The sequence below is a fragment of the Podarcis erhardii genome, assembly GCF_964252035.2.
Source record: "Podarcis erhardii genome assembly, chromosome: 9".
NCBI lineage: Eukaryota > Metazoa > Chordata > Lepidosauria > Squamata > Lacertidae > Podarcis > Podarcis erhardii.
Window position 1 is genome coordinate 22,404,457 of NC_138512.1, and position 17,535 is coordinate 22,421,991.

At 43.4% G+C, this 17,535-nt stretch overlaps 1 protein-coding gene across 10 annotated transcripts in view; it reads right to left on the reverse strand.

Annotated features, from left to right (window-relative positions):
* Window positions 1-17,535, reverse strand: part of LIMCH1 (LIM and calponin homology domains 1) — a 212,836-nt gene that overhangs the window by 75,443 nt on the left and 119,858 nt on the right. For all 10 annotated transcript variants that reach the window (XM_081875600.1, XM_081875598.1, XM_081875594.1 and 7 more), the window contains exons 4-6: window positions 16,689-16,795; window positions 9,819-9,849; window positions 4,201-4,311 (exon numbers count right to left, since the gene is read on the reverse strand). In XM_081875600.1, the coding sequence (XP_081731726.1) occupies window positions 4,201-4,311; window positions 9,819-9,849; window positions 16,689-16,795 (249 nt within the window). The remainder of the gene's footprint in view (window positions 1-4,200; window positions 4,312-9,818; window positions 9,850-16,688; window positions 16,796-17,535) is intronic.

The window sequence follows — 17,535 nt, forward strand, 5'->3', positions numbered from 1 at the left end:
GCGTTCAACAACCAAGGTACGACTGTATGAGCAAGTGACAATTTGCTTTTCCTTTAATGGTAACCCAGATATCTCAACTGATGTGGGCTGTCTCACACCCTGCTTACGAGCAGAGCTGGCCACCTACTTTGAGACATCACGGCATATACAACTATAATCATCCACACTGCATGCAAAACACATTAAAATTGTTTTGTATTCCTACAAGATGGCTGTTCAGCGCATAACGTTATATATGCATGCCATGCGTTCTGAAAAGAGAACCAGACCTCCAGACCCCAAAGTCAATCCTACTTAAACACCCTCTTTGTCCCCGTCCCCCCTCTTGGCACCCTCCCCAACCAATCTGACATCTTTCCCAAATTCCCCTGAAGCTCTACATACCAATCGAATAAGTTTAATCCTTTGGCAGATTGCCAGTTTTTGAGGGGCGGGGGCAGGGAGGGAGGAAGATAATATGTCTCACTATCGTGGAAAACGCTTGACAGCAAGGTAAATGAAAATCAGATGAGCTAGACAGTGACACAGGCCAGTTTTCATTCATAAAACATTTCAAGATACAAATTACAGAACAAATTAAAGAATGAATCAACTGTAAAATAATATATATATATATATATATATATATATATATATATATATATATATGCAGGTTTTGGTGTCCTCGGGTGTCTTCCCGTGTAAAAGTTGGGGTGTCTAGGCGACGTTTCGACGAGGTCTCACTCGTCATCTTCAGGCTGGTGCTTTCGGCTTCTTGTTACTGGAACAGAGCAGGATCTCAGTGTTTGAGTTCCTATAAATACTGTAGAGGGGGTGTGGTGTATAGCCTCCAATGTTCTGGGCAGAGAGGAAGTTCCCAGGCTAGTGTGCCTTTTCTTCTTTTGTTCCTTAATTACTTGAGAGATATCTTGAGTGATTTCTTGAGTGATATCCTGAGTACCACTTAGGTGGGTCATTAGGTGTGGATTAGTTGTTAAAGTCTTTGTGTCTTGACCTCTTGAACTTTGTGAAGAGTTTTCCTGAGAAGATGGCTGTACTGTACTTAGTTGTGCTCTGGCTTGGCTTCGTGTATAGGGGCGAGCTGTGGTTTTGTGGCTTGTGTCAGCCAGATCTGTGTAGGGATTGCAGGGGGGTGCAGCATCCGGAGGTGCCACCATGGATTGGCTACTGGATGGTGTCTGTAATTCATCTGTGGAGAGGGTCTTGGTTTGGGTCTGGTGTGGTTGATTGGTGTTGGCGTTCTGTGTGCCTCTGGATCTGGTGTCAGTTTTTGTGGGGAGGGCTAATTTCCAGATGTCTGGCAAGCGGGATGTGTCGTCACGCTTGTTCATGTTGTGAGGGTGTTTCTCTATCTCGATGGCTTCCATGATTATTCTCTTGTGGTGATGTTCCGTGTTAAAGAGCAATTTGGAATCTGCAAAATTAATTTCGTGTCCTGTTTCTTTCATGTGTTGGAAAAGAGAGGAAGTTTTTTCTTCTTTTTTGACGGCATTCTTGTGTTCTGCGATACGTGCATTTATTCGTCTGTTTGTTTGTCCAATGTACGTGGCTGGGCAGACTTTGCAGGGTATTTCATAGATCCCTTGGTTTTCCAACTGGATTTTATCCTTGGGGTTTCTGAGGATATTGGCTATTTTTTGGTTGGTGCAAAAGGCTGTTTTGATATTGTGTTTATGGAGGATTTTGCTAATTTTATCTGTAGTGCCCTTGATATAAGGAAGGAGGGCCATGCCATTGTTTTCTTCTGTGTCTTGGTTTTTGGGGGGTGTTTCCTTTTGGACACACAAAGACTTTAACAACTAATCCACACCTAATGACCCACCTAAGTGGTACTCAGGATATCACTCAAGAAATCACTCAAGATATCTCTCAAGTAATTAAGGAACAAAAGAAGAAAAGGCACACTAGCCTGGGAACTTCCTCTCTGCCCAGAACATTGGAGGCTATACACCACACCCCCTCTACAGTATTTATAGGAACTCAAACACTGAGATCCTGCTCTGTTCCAGTAACAAGAAGCCGAAAGCACCAGCCTGAAGATGACGAGTGAGACCTCGTCGAAACGTCGCCTAGACACCCCAACTTTTACACAGGAAGACACCCGAGGACACCAAAACCTGCATTCCTGTACCCGTGAAAATCTACGAAAGCAAATATATATATATATATATATATATTCTGTCCTTCTGTTACTTGAAGAGTAGCTTCGTTTTGTCTGTAAGGAAAATGGGGATGGATGCATAAAACGAGAGCTGCCACACCTCCATATTTTCTATGCCGTTAGGGCAGATTCATGTTTGAGAGTGGCTAAGAGTTGAAAAGTAACCCTCAGCCATCAGCTAACAAATTTGCCTTTTGGCTTAGTAATACTGGCCTCCCTTGCAAGGCTGTTGTAAGGATTACCAAGATAACGGGTGCAAAGCGCTTTCAACACTTGAAAATGCGCTGCTGGAATACAAAGTATTATTTAGCATAGCGATTAACATGGAAACGACTAAGCAGCCTCTCTCTGTTTGTATCCTATTATTATCGCCTCATTCAAAACATGTGGTGCAATTCCATTGCTTACATCTGCATTATGACATCTTTAAAAACAGATAATCTGAAGCATGGCATTCTGCAACACAACAGTTATCACAGCCATCTGGAAAAAATCAAATTCACAGACATGCAATAAAAGCAGTCATAATAGCTACACAGAAGATCTCTTTCCTCAACCATTTCACATTTTACAAACATATTGGAGGCTGAGAATTATTTTTTTTTTAACCATCTGCATCACAACTTTTATTATTAAGCTAACCTGGTTGTTGGAAAGAGGGATATGTTTTGATATTTCTGTACATTCCGATATTTATTTGTTAATCTGTTTGTTCGAATTTTGTTACCATCCCTTCTTCGCTACAAGGTACCAATGAAAGAGCCGGCTAAATTGAGCATTTACCACGACTGTCTACTTTGTATGGTTTTAAGTTTTTAAAAAATGTGTTTGCTATTTTTTTGTATACTTCACTGTTTTAATTATCTTTTAGTGTCCAGTGGGACCACCAATTTACTTACAGGAGTGTTAACCTCAGGAGCACACAATAACAGGATCCACACTATGAGGAGGGAAGCTGTTTCTTAAAGAATGTGTTTATTTTTACTGTCCCTCTAAAACTACATAGGAAGAAGAACTCTTTTAAAAGCCAAGAAAAATAGGGAGGAAATGAACAGAAAGGAAGCTGTTCAGACAGGACGGAAGATTGGGATAGTTTAAGGAGGCCTCGGGAGCCACATAAAATTTGGGGTTTCCCCTGCATAAGCAGCAAGCTCCCCACTGGTGACTTAGTATTAGCAGCATCACTCTAAATCAGTGTCCAGTCCCTCTGATAGAAAACCTCAGTCAACTAGCTAGAGATAAGAATGAAAAAACAATATGAGCATTAAAGGTGGCAGAAGAATATGGACAGAAATTGCAGCAGGTGTACTATTGGGTAGGAGGGCGGGGGGAGATGCCAAGATATTTCACATCTGGATACCAATGAGCCTCTTTGGTTTCAGACAGTACATGGGTAGATTGGTCCAAAAAGCCAGGGATACAAATTTTCACGGCCCTCTACAGCTGCAATGGCTCATTTACCAGAAGTAATGCATTTTAGTGTTAACTCTGGGAGTGTATACAGTCGTACCTTGGTTTTCGAACGCCGCAAACCCGGAAGTGACTGTTCCGGTTTGCGAATTATTTTTGGAAGCTGAACATCCGATGGGCCAGAAGCTTCCTGCAGCCAATCCAACGGGGTAGAAGCTTCCTGCAGCCAATCAGAAGCTGTGCTTTGGTTTCCAAACGTTTTGGAAGTCGAACGGACTTCCGGAACGGATTCCGTTCGACTTTCAAGGTACGACTGTACTTGATTGTGACCAAACTAAGCCTCCTATGTATATTTTGCTCTAGGAGGCTTAGTTTGGACAAAGTCAAGTATACACTTCCAGAGTTAACACTAAATGTATTACTTCTGGTAAATGAGCCGGCGTAGCCGCTAGAGGGCCATCAAAATTTGTGTCCTAGGATTTTTCAACTCATCTTACCATGTACTATCTGAAACCAAATTGGCTGCCAGATGTGTGTGTTTTTTCCAGTTCTCCTACCCCACTATGCTGTACTTTTACTAATGAGGAAGCTATTGTTCCACTAGTAGAAAAAACCCCAACAGCAAATACCTTTCTCAGCTGCGTTAGCAATCCTTCAAACTCCCTCAGGTTGAGCGTTGCTCCACTGAAACCAGTGCTGCTGTTTGCTGTTTTCCCCAGCCAATAGATGGTGACTAAAACCTGAAGAATGAAATGAACATTAATTGTGGGGGTGATCTATCCAAACCACTCTAACAGTTGAATACAGCAACCTTGTCCAGCTCTCCAGCAGCCTTTTAAAATCTCATCAAATCATTTGTCAGCTGCTGTTTTCAAAGGCTCTCTTACAAAAGACCAGGGTCACACAGACTTTGAAGCACATGAAATCACATCAGCACTGCTGATATTTCTAATGTATGTGAAGTAGCAATGGCAGAGCTCCCTATTAAACCTTGTTCAACAATAAAGGAAAACTCAAGAACTGCAACAATTCAAGGGACAAGGCTTCAATGCTTAATGAAACTGCTTTAATATTGGTTTATGTCATTCTATGTTCCCAACACAGAGGTACAAATCACAAAGATACTGACTGCCTGATACCGAGGGTTTATTACAAGTTCTGCAAGTTTCACTAATATACCATTTTAATGGTTGTTGAGGTGGCTTAGCATTTTTGATTTCTCCACCATAAGGAATAATCAGATTGAAACTAACTCCAAAGCAACAGTCTGCTTCTCTTGAAGCTTTTCCTTTTACATGTACAGAGTTTCAAACATTAATAATCTTATTATTAATGTTTGAAACTCTGTACATGCAATGCGCTCTATGTGGGGCTACCTTTGAAGGTGACCCGGAAACTACAACTAATCCAAAATGCGGCAGCTAGACTGGTGACTGGGAGCAGCCGCCGAGACCACATAACACCTGTCTTGAAAGATCTACCTTGGCTCCCAGTACATTTCCGAGCGCAATTCAAAGTGTTGGTGCTGACCTTTAAAGCCCTAAACGGCCTCGACCCAGTATACCTGAAGGAGCGTCTCCACCCCCATCGTTCTTCCCAGATGCTGAGGTCCAGCGCCGAGGGCCTTCTGGCGGTTCCCTCACTGCGAGAAGCAAAGCTACAGGGAACCAGGCAGAGGGCCTTCTCGGTAGCGGTGCCCGCCCTGTGGAATGCCCTCCCATCAGATGTCAAAGAGATAAACAACTACCTGACATTTAGAAGACATCTGAAGGCAGCTCTGTTCAGGGAAGTTTTTAATGTGTGATATTTTAATGTATTTTTAATCTTTGTTGGAAGCCGCCCAGAGTGGCTGGGGAGACCCAGCCAGATGGTCGGGGTACAAATAATAACTTATTATTATTATTATTATTATTATTATTATTATTTCTTATATTCTAATAAAGAGATCTTCACCTAATGTAGAAGCCAGGCAAGCATCTCCAGGAAGAGCACTCAATAATTTGGGTACCACTATCAAAGGGGCCTTTTCCTTGACTCCCCATCTCACATTACTAGGGTTTGTCTCCAACAAAGATCTTAGGGTCTAGGCAGGTGTATATGGAAAAAGTATACTGACCCCAAGGCATTTTAGAGCTTTAGAGGTCCATATGAGTGCTTTCAACTGAATTCAGATTTCTCTACTCATATTTCATTCTCTCTTAATCCCTACACTAGCTGTATTTGATAGCATAGCTCTCAGCACGTTCTCCCGCCAGCTTTAAGCATGGTTCAGGTTAACCAGGATTCCACCTCAGCCAGAATTTGCCAACCAGCTGCAAACCATAGTTAAGATGGTCAGTGTTAACCATGGTTAGGAATGACAGAGAAGGTTGAGAGAATTCACACTCAAAAGGGATGTAGATAAGGAGGGAGTGCACAATCTTGCCGTCTGGTCCAGATCAGTTGATGAAAATCAGGAAATCTACAGTGGTTGTATGTCAGAACCATTATGTCTGAATTCCACCCCCCCCCCACCCGTTCCCCATTCTTAAAGATCTTTCCTCCCATCACCCCTTTCTGAGGTCAATTGCATATATTCTTCATCGTCTTAAGAGGAAAATTAAAACCACAAGACGGGATTTCCACATGCAGGATATATATATATAGGAAGAAAAACTCCCAATTAGTCCTGGGACAGTAAAGGGAAAGAATTCAGTGAAAAGTAACTTAACAAGAATGTTAGTTTAGATGAACCATACATAATCAGGGAGATATATTAAGTTTGTGAGAACTCTCTATTTTTTAAAAATGCAATCATTAATGTAATCGTTTGTTGCATTTATTAAATAAAGTGGTTTTCCTGTTTATTTAGTAACTCCAGGTGCAATGCTTGGAATCAGTCTAGATAAGCATTAGATAACTGACAGGAAACTTCCACTCACAGAAACAAATTCTCTGGAGACTGTGGGCTGGGGTGCACATCTATATATAATGGTGTGAACTGAAAATGTTCCACTATTATACTGCTTAGGAAGCCAAAGTTTTCATAATTCATTTCCAGATAACATATTTTTATTAGGTAGGAGTTAGCTTGGAGTGTTGATGTTTTTCTTGTATTCAGACATACTGAACCATATGTTGACAGTCCCATCTGATATGTGTCTACTCAGAAGTAAGCTCCATGGACTCCAGTGGGACTGGAGCATAGCACTGTAGCCTGAGTTATCACACTTTGCTTTAACTACAGTCAAAATTAAGAGCCAACTGTGTGACATTCATATTTATCACCTGAATTCCCTATAGTGCGTTTTTTAAAAACCCAGTGACCTGGTTTGCACATCACAAGCAAACCATGGTTTACTTGTGAACGTAAGAGATCTAGCCAGCAGAACTAACAAACTAACTAACTACAATTCCTGGTTTAGCGTTATATCTAAAACGGGGGTCATGGTTTGTTTCGCTCAAACAAGGCCAACTAGTAGGCCAGTAACAAACCTTGGCTTAATACCATGGTTTGTTTGGAGTCAGACAAACCACAATACCTGGGTTTGGATATAAGGCTAAGCCATGGATCATGGTTTGTTGTTCCCAGTGACTAGTGCAGGGGTTGGCAAGCTACGGTCCCTGGGCCAGATCAGGCTCACCCGGGTCCTAAATCCAGCCCGTGACGTGAATCCGGAACCCGCTGAGAAGCTGAGACTCCCGGCAATGGCAACAGGAGGAAGAGGCCGGTCTGTTCTTAACCTGAAACTGTTCATAACCTGAAGCACCACTTTAGCTAATGGGGCCTCCCGCTGCTGCCGGAGCATGATTTCTGTTCTTATCCTGAAGCAAAGTTCTTAACCCGAAGTACTATTTCTGGCTGAGCGGAGTCTGTGACCTGAAGCGTATGTAACCCAAGGTACCACTGTATTTTGGCCCCTTCCATATGAACCATCAAGCTTGCCGTGAGGTGAGGCTGTGCTCTGGAGTCTACTTCTGTAGGAAGTTACAGCTGCAATCCATTATGATTGTTGTTGTTGATGATGATTTTCAGTTATATACATTTTCAATGGCTTTACAATCATTTTAACATTTCAAACCTCAACTTTCTTCCTCCTCTTTCTGCGGTTCCTTAAATTTATTTTCCTGCATATTCCAAATTAACTTGACATTCATTCATTCATTCATCTACTTTAACTATATACTCTTATAAAACTGCAGGTTATTACAATATTCCTGCCAATGTTCTTATCTGTTTACATTTTGTTTGCAAATATTCAATACACCGTTTCCATTCTTTTATTAAAAGTTTGTTATCTTGATTTCTTACTTTTCCAGCAACTTTTGCCATTTCTGCATATTCCATAAGTTTTTGTATCCATTCTTCTTTCATCGGGACCTTTACAGCTGCAATCCTAAGCGCTTTCACTAGGATGTAAGTCCCAATGAGATTTAAAGCAGAATCCTAAATATATTCACCGCCGTTTATGTGGAAGTAAGCCTCAGTGGGTTGATTCATGTAAGCATGAGGTTGTAGTTTACACAACCCAATCATATGCTTGTTTACTGATTGACTAGTCCCGATTTCAATGGGGATCACTTCCAAGTAAACATACAAAGAGCCGCACTGCATGGCTATAACCATGTAATAGTTAAGACATGTGTTTTAGACCCTCTTTGACTAATAGGTGTTCCAGAAAATCAGGGCTGTGACACAGACCTAAGAAGGGCAGACCTCCCACATCACGGTTGCTTTTACAGACAGAAAATTGGATCAGGTGCTCCAAACACAGAACTTCATCAATGCCTAGTTTGGTCTATCATGGGAGTAGAATCATTGAAACATAGAATTGTAGAGTTGAAAGGGACCACAAGGGTCATCTGGCAATGCAGGAATCTTTTGTCAAATGTGGGGCTAAGTCACATTGAATTCAGTGAAATGTCTGTGTAAATAAGAATGCCTAGGATCAGGTCCAATGTCAAAATATTCAGAACAGTGCTTTACTTTATTAAAAAACAAACTAGCAAATAACATTTTTAAAGGTAAAGTATAATGTCATTATCTAATTAAAACAACAAAGCAGCAACACTGGAAACATAATTATGGAGTTTCCTCCCCAAAGGCAACAGCTTGGTGACATCATTTCAAAATATTAGAAAGTATTTCCATTTTTTTTATTTAAAAAAAAAATCTCACCAGGCTTTCAAAGGAGTAAATAATGTCTGCTGCTATTACTGGGCTTGGATTTAGGCTTATATTGAAAATGGAAATGTTTTAATCACAGGTTCTTATTTGGTAGACCTGACTGAGAATCTCTTTTGGTTGGGAAGGTTAGTTAGATGTATGTATTTTATATATGCACATCTATCTTTATGAATGTCTCTTTGAAAAGCAATACACCTGCCAACGAATGGCTTTTAGTAAATCTTGTTCACAGCAACTTCAGAATGCAACTGTTCCAAAAAGGCTCATGCACTGTTGGAGGAAAAACAATTACAATGCTGATGACAGGAAGGGCAGGATAAAATGACAGTGGACTTTTTACCTGTGGCTGTGATTATGGGCTCGAAAAGTTATTACAGAAAGTTCTTGGCATTTCCCTGGAGTCTCCAAGGATGTCAGCCAAACGCAACTTGAATTCTCTGTAGTTTACAATTGACAGTATGAAAACCAGAAGTTTTGTCTGGCTTTGGATAGTTTATCTAACTCTGTGACCAACTGAATTTAAAGTTTCCTTCCTCACTGTACAATCCCCAAACTGTTCCAGCTGTCACTGGTTTCAATCAACAAGGCAACTGACTAGAAAAGGCTGCTTTGAAACTACAATCCCTGAAGAACAACACAGAAACGAAGGGAGGTTTGCTGTTGTGATGGGGGGGGGATGACAGTCCTGCAAAGTTTCTATAGCACTATTTAGATTTAAACATCAAAGCTTTTTCTTGAAGTGTCAGACACATCTCTATTAACCTAACAAAAATCCAAGTTAGCCTTTGCAACAAAAGCAGAAAGGAAACCAAGCATAGTTTTGTTTTTTTAAATATGGTTTAAACAAAAGCCGAAAACCTTGCTGGTGTCTAAGGGAGTTAAGCTATTTCCTAACTGAAGCAGGAGCAAAGATAGCTTTCCACAGCAGCACCACAGATCATGAATTGCAGCAAGACAAAGTGCATGCCAACACACAAAAGCTCTTTTCAGCTACACAACCACATCTGCGTTTCAAGCTCAGTCTGTGGCAACAAAACCATCCATAGCTGCGAGAGGGGGAAACATGCAACAAGTACTTACATTTTTCAGCTTTCTGCTACAGTCAAGATTCCTGGATGTGCAAGCACAACAAGAAAGGAGAGAGAAATATCAGAAACGAGAAACTCTTTCCAAGAGCTTGTATTATGCAGCCGGTCACATGTTCCCCCTAACAAAAGCCTGCAGGATGTGTCTGCTGGTTAGAAACACATGAAGGGAAGATAGAGAGCAATCATTCATTTGGTTTATAGCATGGAAACATGCTCCCAATGTTACCAGACTCAACAAAGCTACAAAATAATGCAGGTTAGCAGTCCTTCCTCAATGGAACTAAACTAGTGCAAACACACACAAACACAGGCAAATTGTCTTGCTCAATTTACTAACTTTTGTTTGTGTTTACTTGTTTATAGGGATGACAAATCAGGTGGACAGTGAGAGAGAGGCTGTCCATTTGCGGGTTTGACACCAGCTCCACTGACTCAGATTGGTTTGCTGACACACAAATGGGAACATGTCCCAATAATGGCTGAATGTTCCCATCTTCACCGTCTGCCAATGAAACAGGCTCTTTCCTAACGTAGCTCATAAGAAATGCGTTAGTCTTTCAGGCGTCGTAAAATCCAGCTTGCTCGTGCAACACTAGTGTAGTAGGTGAGATTGTGAGCGACAAGTCCCTGGTGCAAATCTCGCCTCAGCCAATAAGTCTGCAGGTGACTTTAGAAAAATCACTATCTCAGCCTTGATCTCCTATTTGCAGTAGGGAGATAACACTTAGCTACTTTCAGGGTTGTTGCACAGATGAGGACAAGAATGTACCCTGTTCGGGTGTCAGAGCTACTCCTATAACATGGATAGGCAAACTAAGGCCCGGGGGCCGAATCCAGCCCAATCGCCTTCTAAATCCGGCCTGCGGTTGGTCCAGGTTTCGGCATGTTTTTACATGAGCAGAATGTGCCCTTTTACTTAAAATGCATCTCTGGGTTATTTGTGGGGCCTGCCTGTGTTTTTATGAGAGTAGAATGTGTGCTTTTATTTAAAATGCATCTCTGAGTTATTTGTGGGGCATAGGAATTCGTTCATTCCCCCCCAAAAAAGAAATATAGTCCGGCCCCCACAAGGTCTGAAGGACAGTGGGCTGGCCCCCTGCTGAAAAAGTTTGCTGATCCCTGTCCTATAACAAAGAGTACATTAGAGCAGAGGGCATCTGCCAAGCCCTGCATTTCCTGACCTCCTGGCAAGCTTACCAGCTGAAGGAGTAGGAAGGGCCAGGTGGCAGGCATGGTGCAAGCACACCACCAGGAAATCCAAATTGGCTCCACTAGTGTGCTTGCCCTGCCCTGCCCACCCTGACACCTCACCCCTCCTGGTAAGCAGTGGGGACTCCCCTAGCAGGAAGCTGGGTTAAGTGCCGCTGTTGGACTGGTCAGAGCACAAATTGTACAGTGATACTTCACGTGCAGAGGAATGTCCCATCTCCAAATCTTTGCCCCGAAGCCCATGGAAGGCTGTAAAAATGTAGTCATGGCTGGGGATTAGCTACTTTCCCCACTCCAGTGTTGGTTCACACAAATATAGCTAGAGTGGTACATGCTTTAGTTATCTCCCGCTTCGACTACTGCAATGCGCTCTACGTGGGGCTACCTTTGAAGGTGATCCGGAAACTACAACTAATCCAGAATGTGGCAGCTAGACTGGTGACTAGGAGCGGCCGCCAAGACCATATAATACAGGTCCTGAAAGACCTACATTGGCTCCCACAACATTCCCAAGCACAATTCAAAGTCTTGGTGCTGACCTTTAAAGCCCTCAACGGCCTCGGCCCAGTATACCTGAAGAAGCATCTCCAGCCCCATCATTCAGCCTGGACACGAGGTCCAGCGCCAAAGACCTTCTGGCGGTTCCCTCACTGTGAGAAGTGAGGTTACAGGGAACCAGGCAGAGGGCCTTCTTGGTAGTGGCACCCACCCTGTGGAACACCCTCCCGTCAGATGTCAAAGAGATAAACAACTACCTGACATTTAGAAGACATGTGACATTTTGTGACATGTGACATTTTGAGGTATTTTTAATCTTTGTTGGAAGCGGCCCAGAGTGGCTGGGAAAACCCAGCCAGATGGGTGGGGAACAAATAAAAAATTATTATTATTATTATTATTATTATTATTATTATTATTATTATCATCTTGCACGGTCATGTTTTGAGGTTATTCTGCCTCCTTTCAGTGGCACTGCTCCCATCCCTCCCCCCCCAAAAAAATATCACAACCATCTGTGCCCCATTTTATGTACTTTGCCTGGAATGGCTGCTTACCCAGTCATGGGGTGACCAGCTGCTTCCTTCAGTGCCCTAGGAGGGTCACCTGTGTAGACCTGTGTCTTGTGGAGGAACCATTAATCCTGGGCCTGATCCTGTTATGAGCAGCCTCTCCACCAGGAGTGCCTCAGCCAAGTCCAACCTACATCTGAAATCAATAAAGCTGTGGCCATGCTTTTAAAGCCCAGAACGTTGTCCTGTCCAGTTATCTCACCTTCACAGGCTAGGCCCTGCTCCCTGTGGAGGGGTCACTGCGACTGGGTCTCGCCTGCACAGACATAAATGGGATTTGGCATGCCATGGCAGTATTACATATCAAGTACAGAAGTGCACAGGCTTGGGCCATAAGTCAGGAATGTGAGCATTAGACAGAAGACTACTGTTCTTTGACAGTTCATCTTCCGGGAAACAGATGGGTTAAGATTTTGTGGGAAGTCACAGCTAGTCAAGAGGAACCTGGGATGACGTCCGATGTCAGTGCACCTTCCTCTAGCAGCCAATTTGATTCGATTTGGCTTCTACTTGACTCTTGAGCTAAGTCTAGATAAACAACACAGCCTGTGACCCTCCAGATAACAGCAGTTACACTGCTGAGTGAAATCCAGAGGTTGCGCTGACGGGTGGGGACACATTTTTAAATGCTATATGAGCAAATAAAGGGCAGTCGCTGGGGTAACAGAGAAACAAATAAAATACCATGGTTCTTAGCCATTTTACGTTCCTGAATCAAAACTTGTTTAGAATGCAGAGACCTGAAAGGAAAGCTGGGGAGAAGGGTCCCTTCTGCTGGCCTAAGATACATGGAAGGTTCGAAGCTGCTAGTGCTGAAATGGGGGAGCTGTAATCAGGAGTCCCAAGAAAACTGCTTTTGGTTTCTGGGAGGGACATCCAAGGACCTCATGAAGGATCTTTTAGCAAGGGTTGGCTTCATGGGTGACCATACTATGTCCAAACGAAGCTAATGTTGCTTGCTTCCAATTCCTTCTACAGTGGTACCTCGGTTCTCAAAGAAAATCCGTTCTGGAAGCCTATTCAGCTTCTGAAACATTCAAAAACCGAGGCGTGGCTTCCCATTGGTTACAAGAGCTTCTTGTACTCAGTGGAAGCTGCGTCACATGTTGGGGTTCCGAAAAAGATTTGAAAATGGAAGCATTTACTTCTGGGTTTTCGGCGTTCGAGAACTGAAACGTACGACAACGAAGGCATTTAAGAACTGAGGTTCCATTGTATTCTTAAGGAGGGCTCATAGTTCTAGGTGACACAATCATCATGTTGCCAAAACTGCAGAGCCCACTATAGGCAAGATCAAGTGTTGGGAAAATCATGCTATTTGAAGTAAGAGCAGATGAGGTCTGCTATGGAAAAGATGAATTCTTCAGCCAAGTCTCCAAGATCTAAAGCCAGAAAGTGGATCAATGTAGGAACTCAATCATGAGGTTTCTGCGTTCAGTTCCAGATACTGCTTAGGGCTGGCATTGGTTTTACCAATGATTCAGCCCTGCCCCGTGTGTTTTTCAAGTTCTCACAAGGGATTCTTACTCACCCTTTCACCCTAGGGCCTTAGTTGTCTGAGTGGACCCAGTGATCAGTGGACTCCACAACTAAGCCTTGCTGGATAAACTAGATTGTTCCAGGGAATGATCCAAATGTGATCGATGCAGCCCTGGGCCTGAACAGAACTTGAATGTGAGACCATATTGGAACTGTGTTTGCTGGCGCAAACTGGGAGAACGGCAGGGATAAACATCACCAATAAAAACATAGCTATTTATCCCCACTACTTTGGAATGGCAGTGTTTGTTGCTGTGTGTATATGAGTGGGTGGACAGCTATTTTGCTGAATTCCTTCTCTCTCATGCACACTCAGACGCACTGTCTACCATTTTCATCAAAAGCTAAACAGGCTGATGGTTTGTTTAATCATAGGGCCATCAAGCTTTTGAGGATCCTTTAATGAGCACTATAAACCATCTTGAAAGCCCCTTTAATCTGCAACAACAAGGTACTTAATTTCTCTGCCTACTTAGAAGCATTGGTAGCATAAATATGAACAAGTGCCATAAATTTAAGCTGCTTTTTTCCCCAAACAAATGCTTTAATCTCAACACCACCCTAGCATACATTTTCAAAGCATCAGGTTATATTTTAATCAAGACTGGAATTTAGACCTTTCAGTGCCCCAGGCAAAATGTTAAAACTACAGTAAATATTTTGCACAGGATTCTGGTTCCATTGAGCTGGGCAGCCCTTTTCGCTCATCTCACTGGGACTTTCCAAGCCCCATGTGGGGAGGAGGTCCTCCTTCCCATGCCCCATAACATCTCTGACATGCCCGACTGCTTGGTACCACCATCCTTTATGCACCTCTCTGGGAACCCATGAACCAGCATTGTGATTATGGGGTTCTGTCACCCACCCAAGCACCAATCCTACTCCTGCTTGGCCTGCTCATCATTTTCAGCAGCTTCCGAGTCCCCTTTCTTGTTACATGCATCTTCCAATTAAGTTTAGACCTTGTTCCTTCCTGGATCAGTTCCTGTGCTCCTGGGCACAAAAGAATTCCCCCTTGCCTTTGCTACTACAACAAGAAGTGCTTCATTGGCAGCAGTCTAGGCAGGGGCGGAGGAAGTGGGGTGCGGTGGGGGCAGACCGCCCCGGGTGCCTTTGCTGAGGGGGGAGACATTTGGCACGCCACCCACCCGCGACTCCCAAGCCTACCCCAAGCCGTTGGGGGAAGGGGGGAGCTGTGCCACCTTGCCAGCGGCGTTACCCCCTTTCCCCTTCATTTTGACAGCTCGGGGAAGGCTTGGGAGTTGCGGGCGGGGGCGCATCGAATATCCGCCATCGGCGGCTTGCTCCGCCCCCGGCTGCAGGGCGTGCACACTGCTTTGTGTGCTCAAGTGGCTACCCCGCGCCCCTCAAGAGCACGCTCCGCCCCCCTCGGGAGTGCGCCCCGTCCTGGGCAGCGCGGGCATATGCTCTGCCGCTGAGTCCAGGGTAGAGTATAGTGCACAGATCTTTTTTAAAAAGCCAAGAAAACTGGTGCTCCCTTTAGTGATCCTCTAACTCATGGCTATGGGGATGCAGGTGGCACTGTGGTCTAAACCACAGAGCCTGCCGATTGGAAAGTCGACGGTTCGAATCCCCACAACGGGGTGAGCTCCTGTTGCTCTTTCCCAGCTCCTGCCAACCTAGCAGTTCGAAAGCACATCAAAGTGCAAGTAGATAAATAGGTACCGCTCCAGTGGGAAGGTAAACGGCGTTTCCGTGCACTGCTCTGGTTCGCCAGAAGTGGCTTGGTCATGCTGGCCACATGACCCGGAAGCTGTACGCCGGCTCCCTTGGCCAATAAAGCGAGATGAGCGCCGCAACCCCAGAGTCGTCCGCGACTGGACCTAATGGTCAGGGGTACCTTTACCTTTTAACTCATGGGTAGGCAGACTACGGCCCCAGGGCCGGAGCCAGCCCAATCGCCTTCTAAATCCAGCCTGCGGATGGTCCAGGAATCAGCGTTTTTTTACATGAGTAGAATGAGCCCTTTTATTTAAAATGCATCTCTGGGTTATTTGTGGGGCCTGCCTGGTGTTTTTACATGAGTAGAATGTGTGCTTTTATTTAAAATGCATTTCTGGGTTATTTGTGGGGCATAGGAATTCGTTCATTTCCCCCCCCAAAAAAAAAATATAGTCCAGCCCCCCACAAGGTCTGAGGGACAGTGGACTGGCCTGACCCCTGCTGTAACTCAACTTTTACCAATGTCCACTGTACAGCTCTTACAGAATGTATAAAACGAAACAAAAAAATAATTAAATAACATAAATGCTGCTAAATAGGGTGTGAAACGTGGAATGCACAATTCAAAAGTCAGTTGCCACCATTTGTATTTTCGTTCATGCAACGCCATTTTTTCACATTCTTGTTGCTTTGGGTCTTGGGATCTGCTATTAAACTCAGACTGAAACAGAAGGCCCACTTTTAATCTTATGCCAGTAGCAGCTCACATGTTGGGACGAAGCCATGGTGCTGCCCTCTAGCCACTGGCATTGCTGCAGTGTACCTGGGCAAGGCTGGGATGGGGAAGACTGGCAGGTTTATGCAGGCGCACAGATGCCGAGATGAATTGGCTCTTCCGGTGCACAACCCCAGAGCATGATTTTCATTCGGATTCCGCACTCCTCCAAATTTCCACTACTGTTCTTGGCTCAAAACAATAATAAGAATAATCCAAAAATTTGTGGGTTTTTAAAATGATAAAATGTTTCAAAATGCACATATTGAAATAAGATGTGCATTTAAATATCATTTTGTGATAAAATACAAATTTTTGAATTGTTAAATGGCTCTTTTAAAAAAAGAAATTCAGGTCGATGAGAAAATGGGGACAGAGCAGACTTCTGAATGAATGTGAAACTGCCATAGTCCAGCTAAAAAAAATGATCACTCCGTTCCTTGTTAGGAGCTACCACTGGCACAAGAATATGGAAGATAGAGTAGGCTAGAGAAAGCCAATTCTACACCCTTTCCACATAGCAAAAATATATTATAGATATAATGCAGGCATGTAATTCCAGAAATGTAGGTGTTGTGTTACTTACCTGACTGTTGCTTTGCTTGAGTTGTCCTGCAGGTCTACTGGGTCAAAAAGCTGAGATTCTTTAAGCCCCAATTCTTTACAGCCTCTTAAGAACAAGGCAATATTGTCCTGAAATGAAACAAGCAAAATTGATGTCGTCTTGTAATCACAGAAGATTATCTCCTTCCCCTTCCTAACCTAGATCACCTGGATGATTCCTAGTTTACTTAGTCTTCCAAATCTGGACCCAACATGTAGCTTTGTTATGTAATAAAGTAAAGTTTTGAAATATAAACTCAAATGCATAATATCTATCCATAGCTGTAGGGGTTGCACTGGTCCTCATTCTTTGTAGAAAAAAACTGTGACATTTTTGTGACTAGCTTATATAAAAACCACAAGAACCACAAGACATATACCCAGAGATCTATGAAGTTTGCAAGTGAGGAACAGGAGGTCACAAATTTTACCTATGAACAAGCAAAGGACCCACTCGTCCTTTTGCAGAGAGGGTTGGGCAGATTTCAGGCCTGCAGGATCTACTTTGTTTTTTACTCGAACCCTGAGATGCATCAACTGTACAAAAACATAACAGGCCTACGAAGGTGACATCCTTTGTGGGGTGATCTGAAATATCTAGCTCAGTGAGATATTGGAAGAGATGGTGCAATAAGAGTGCTTGAGTTACAGGTAGGCCAGAGTGGGCGGCTAGTCCCCTTAACTATTGATTTTTGAAGGTATGGGGGACTTAGGTTGGCTAACAGAAGAGTGGATTTCATTATGTTTTCTCTCCAGAATTCAAGTACAGTGGTACCTCGGGTTACATATGCTTCAGGTTACAGACTCCGCTAACCCAGAAATATTGCTTC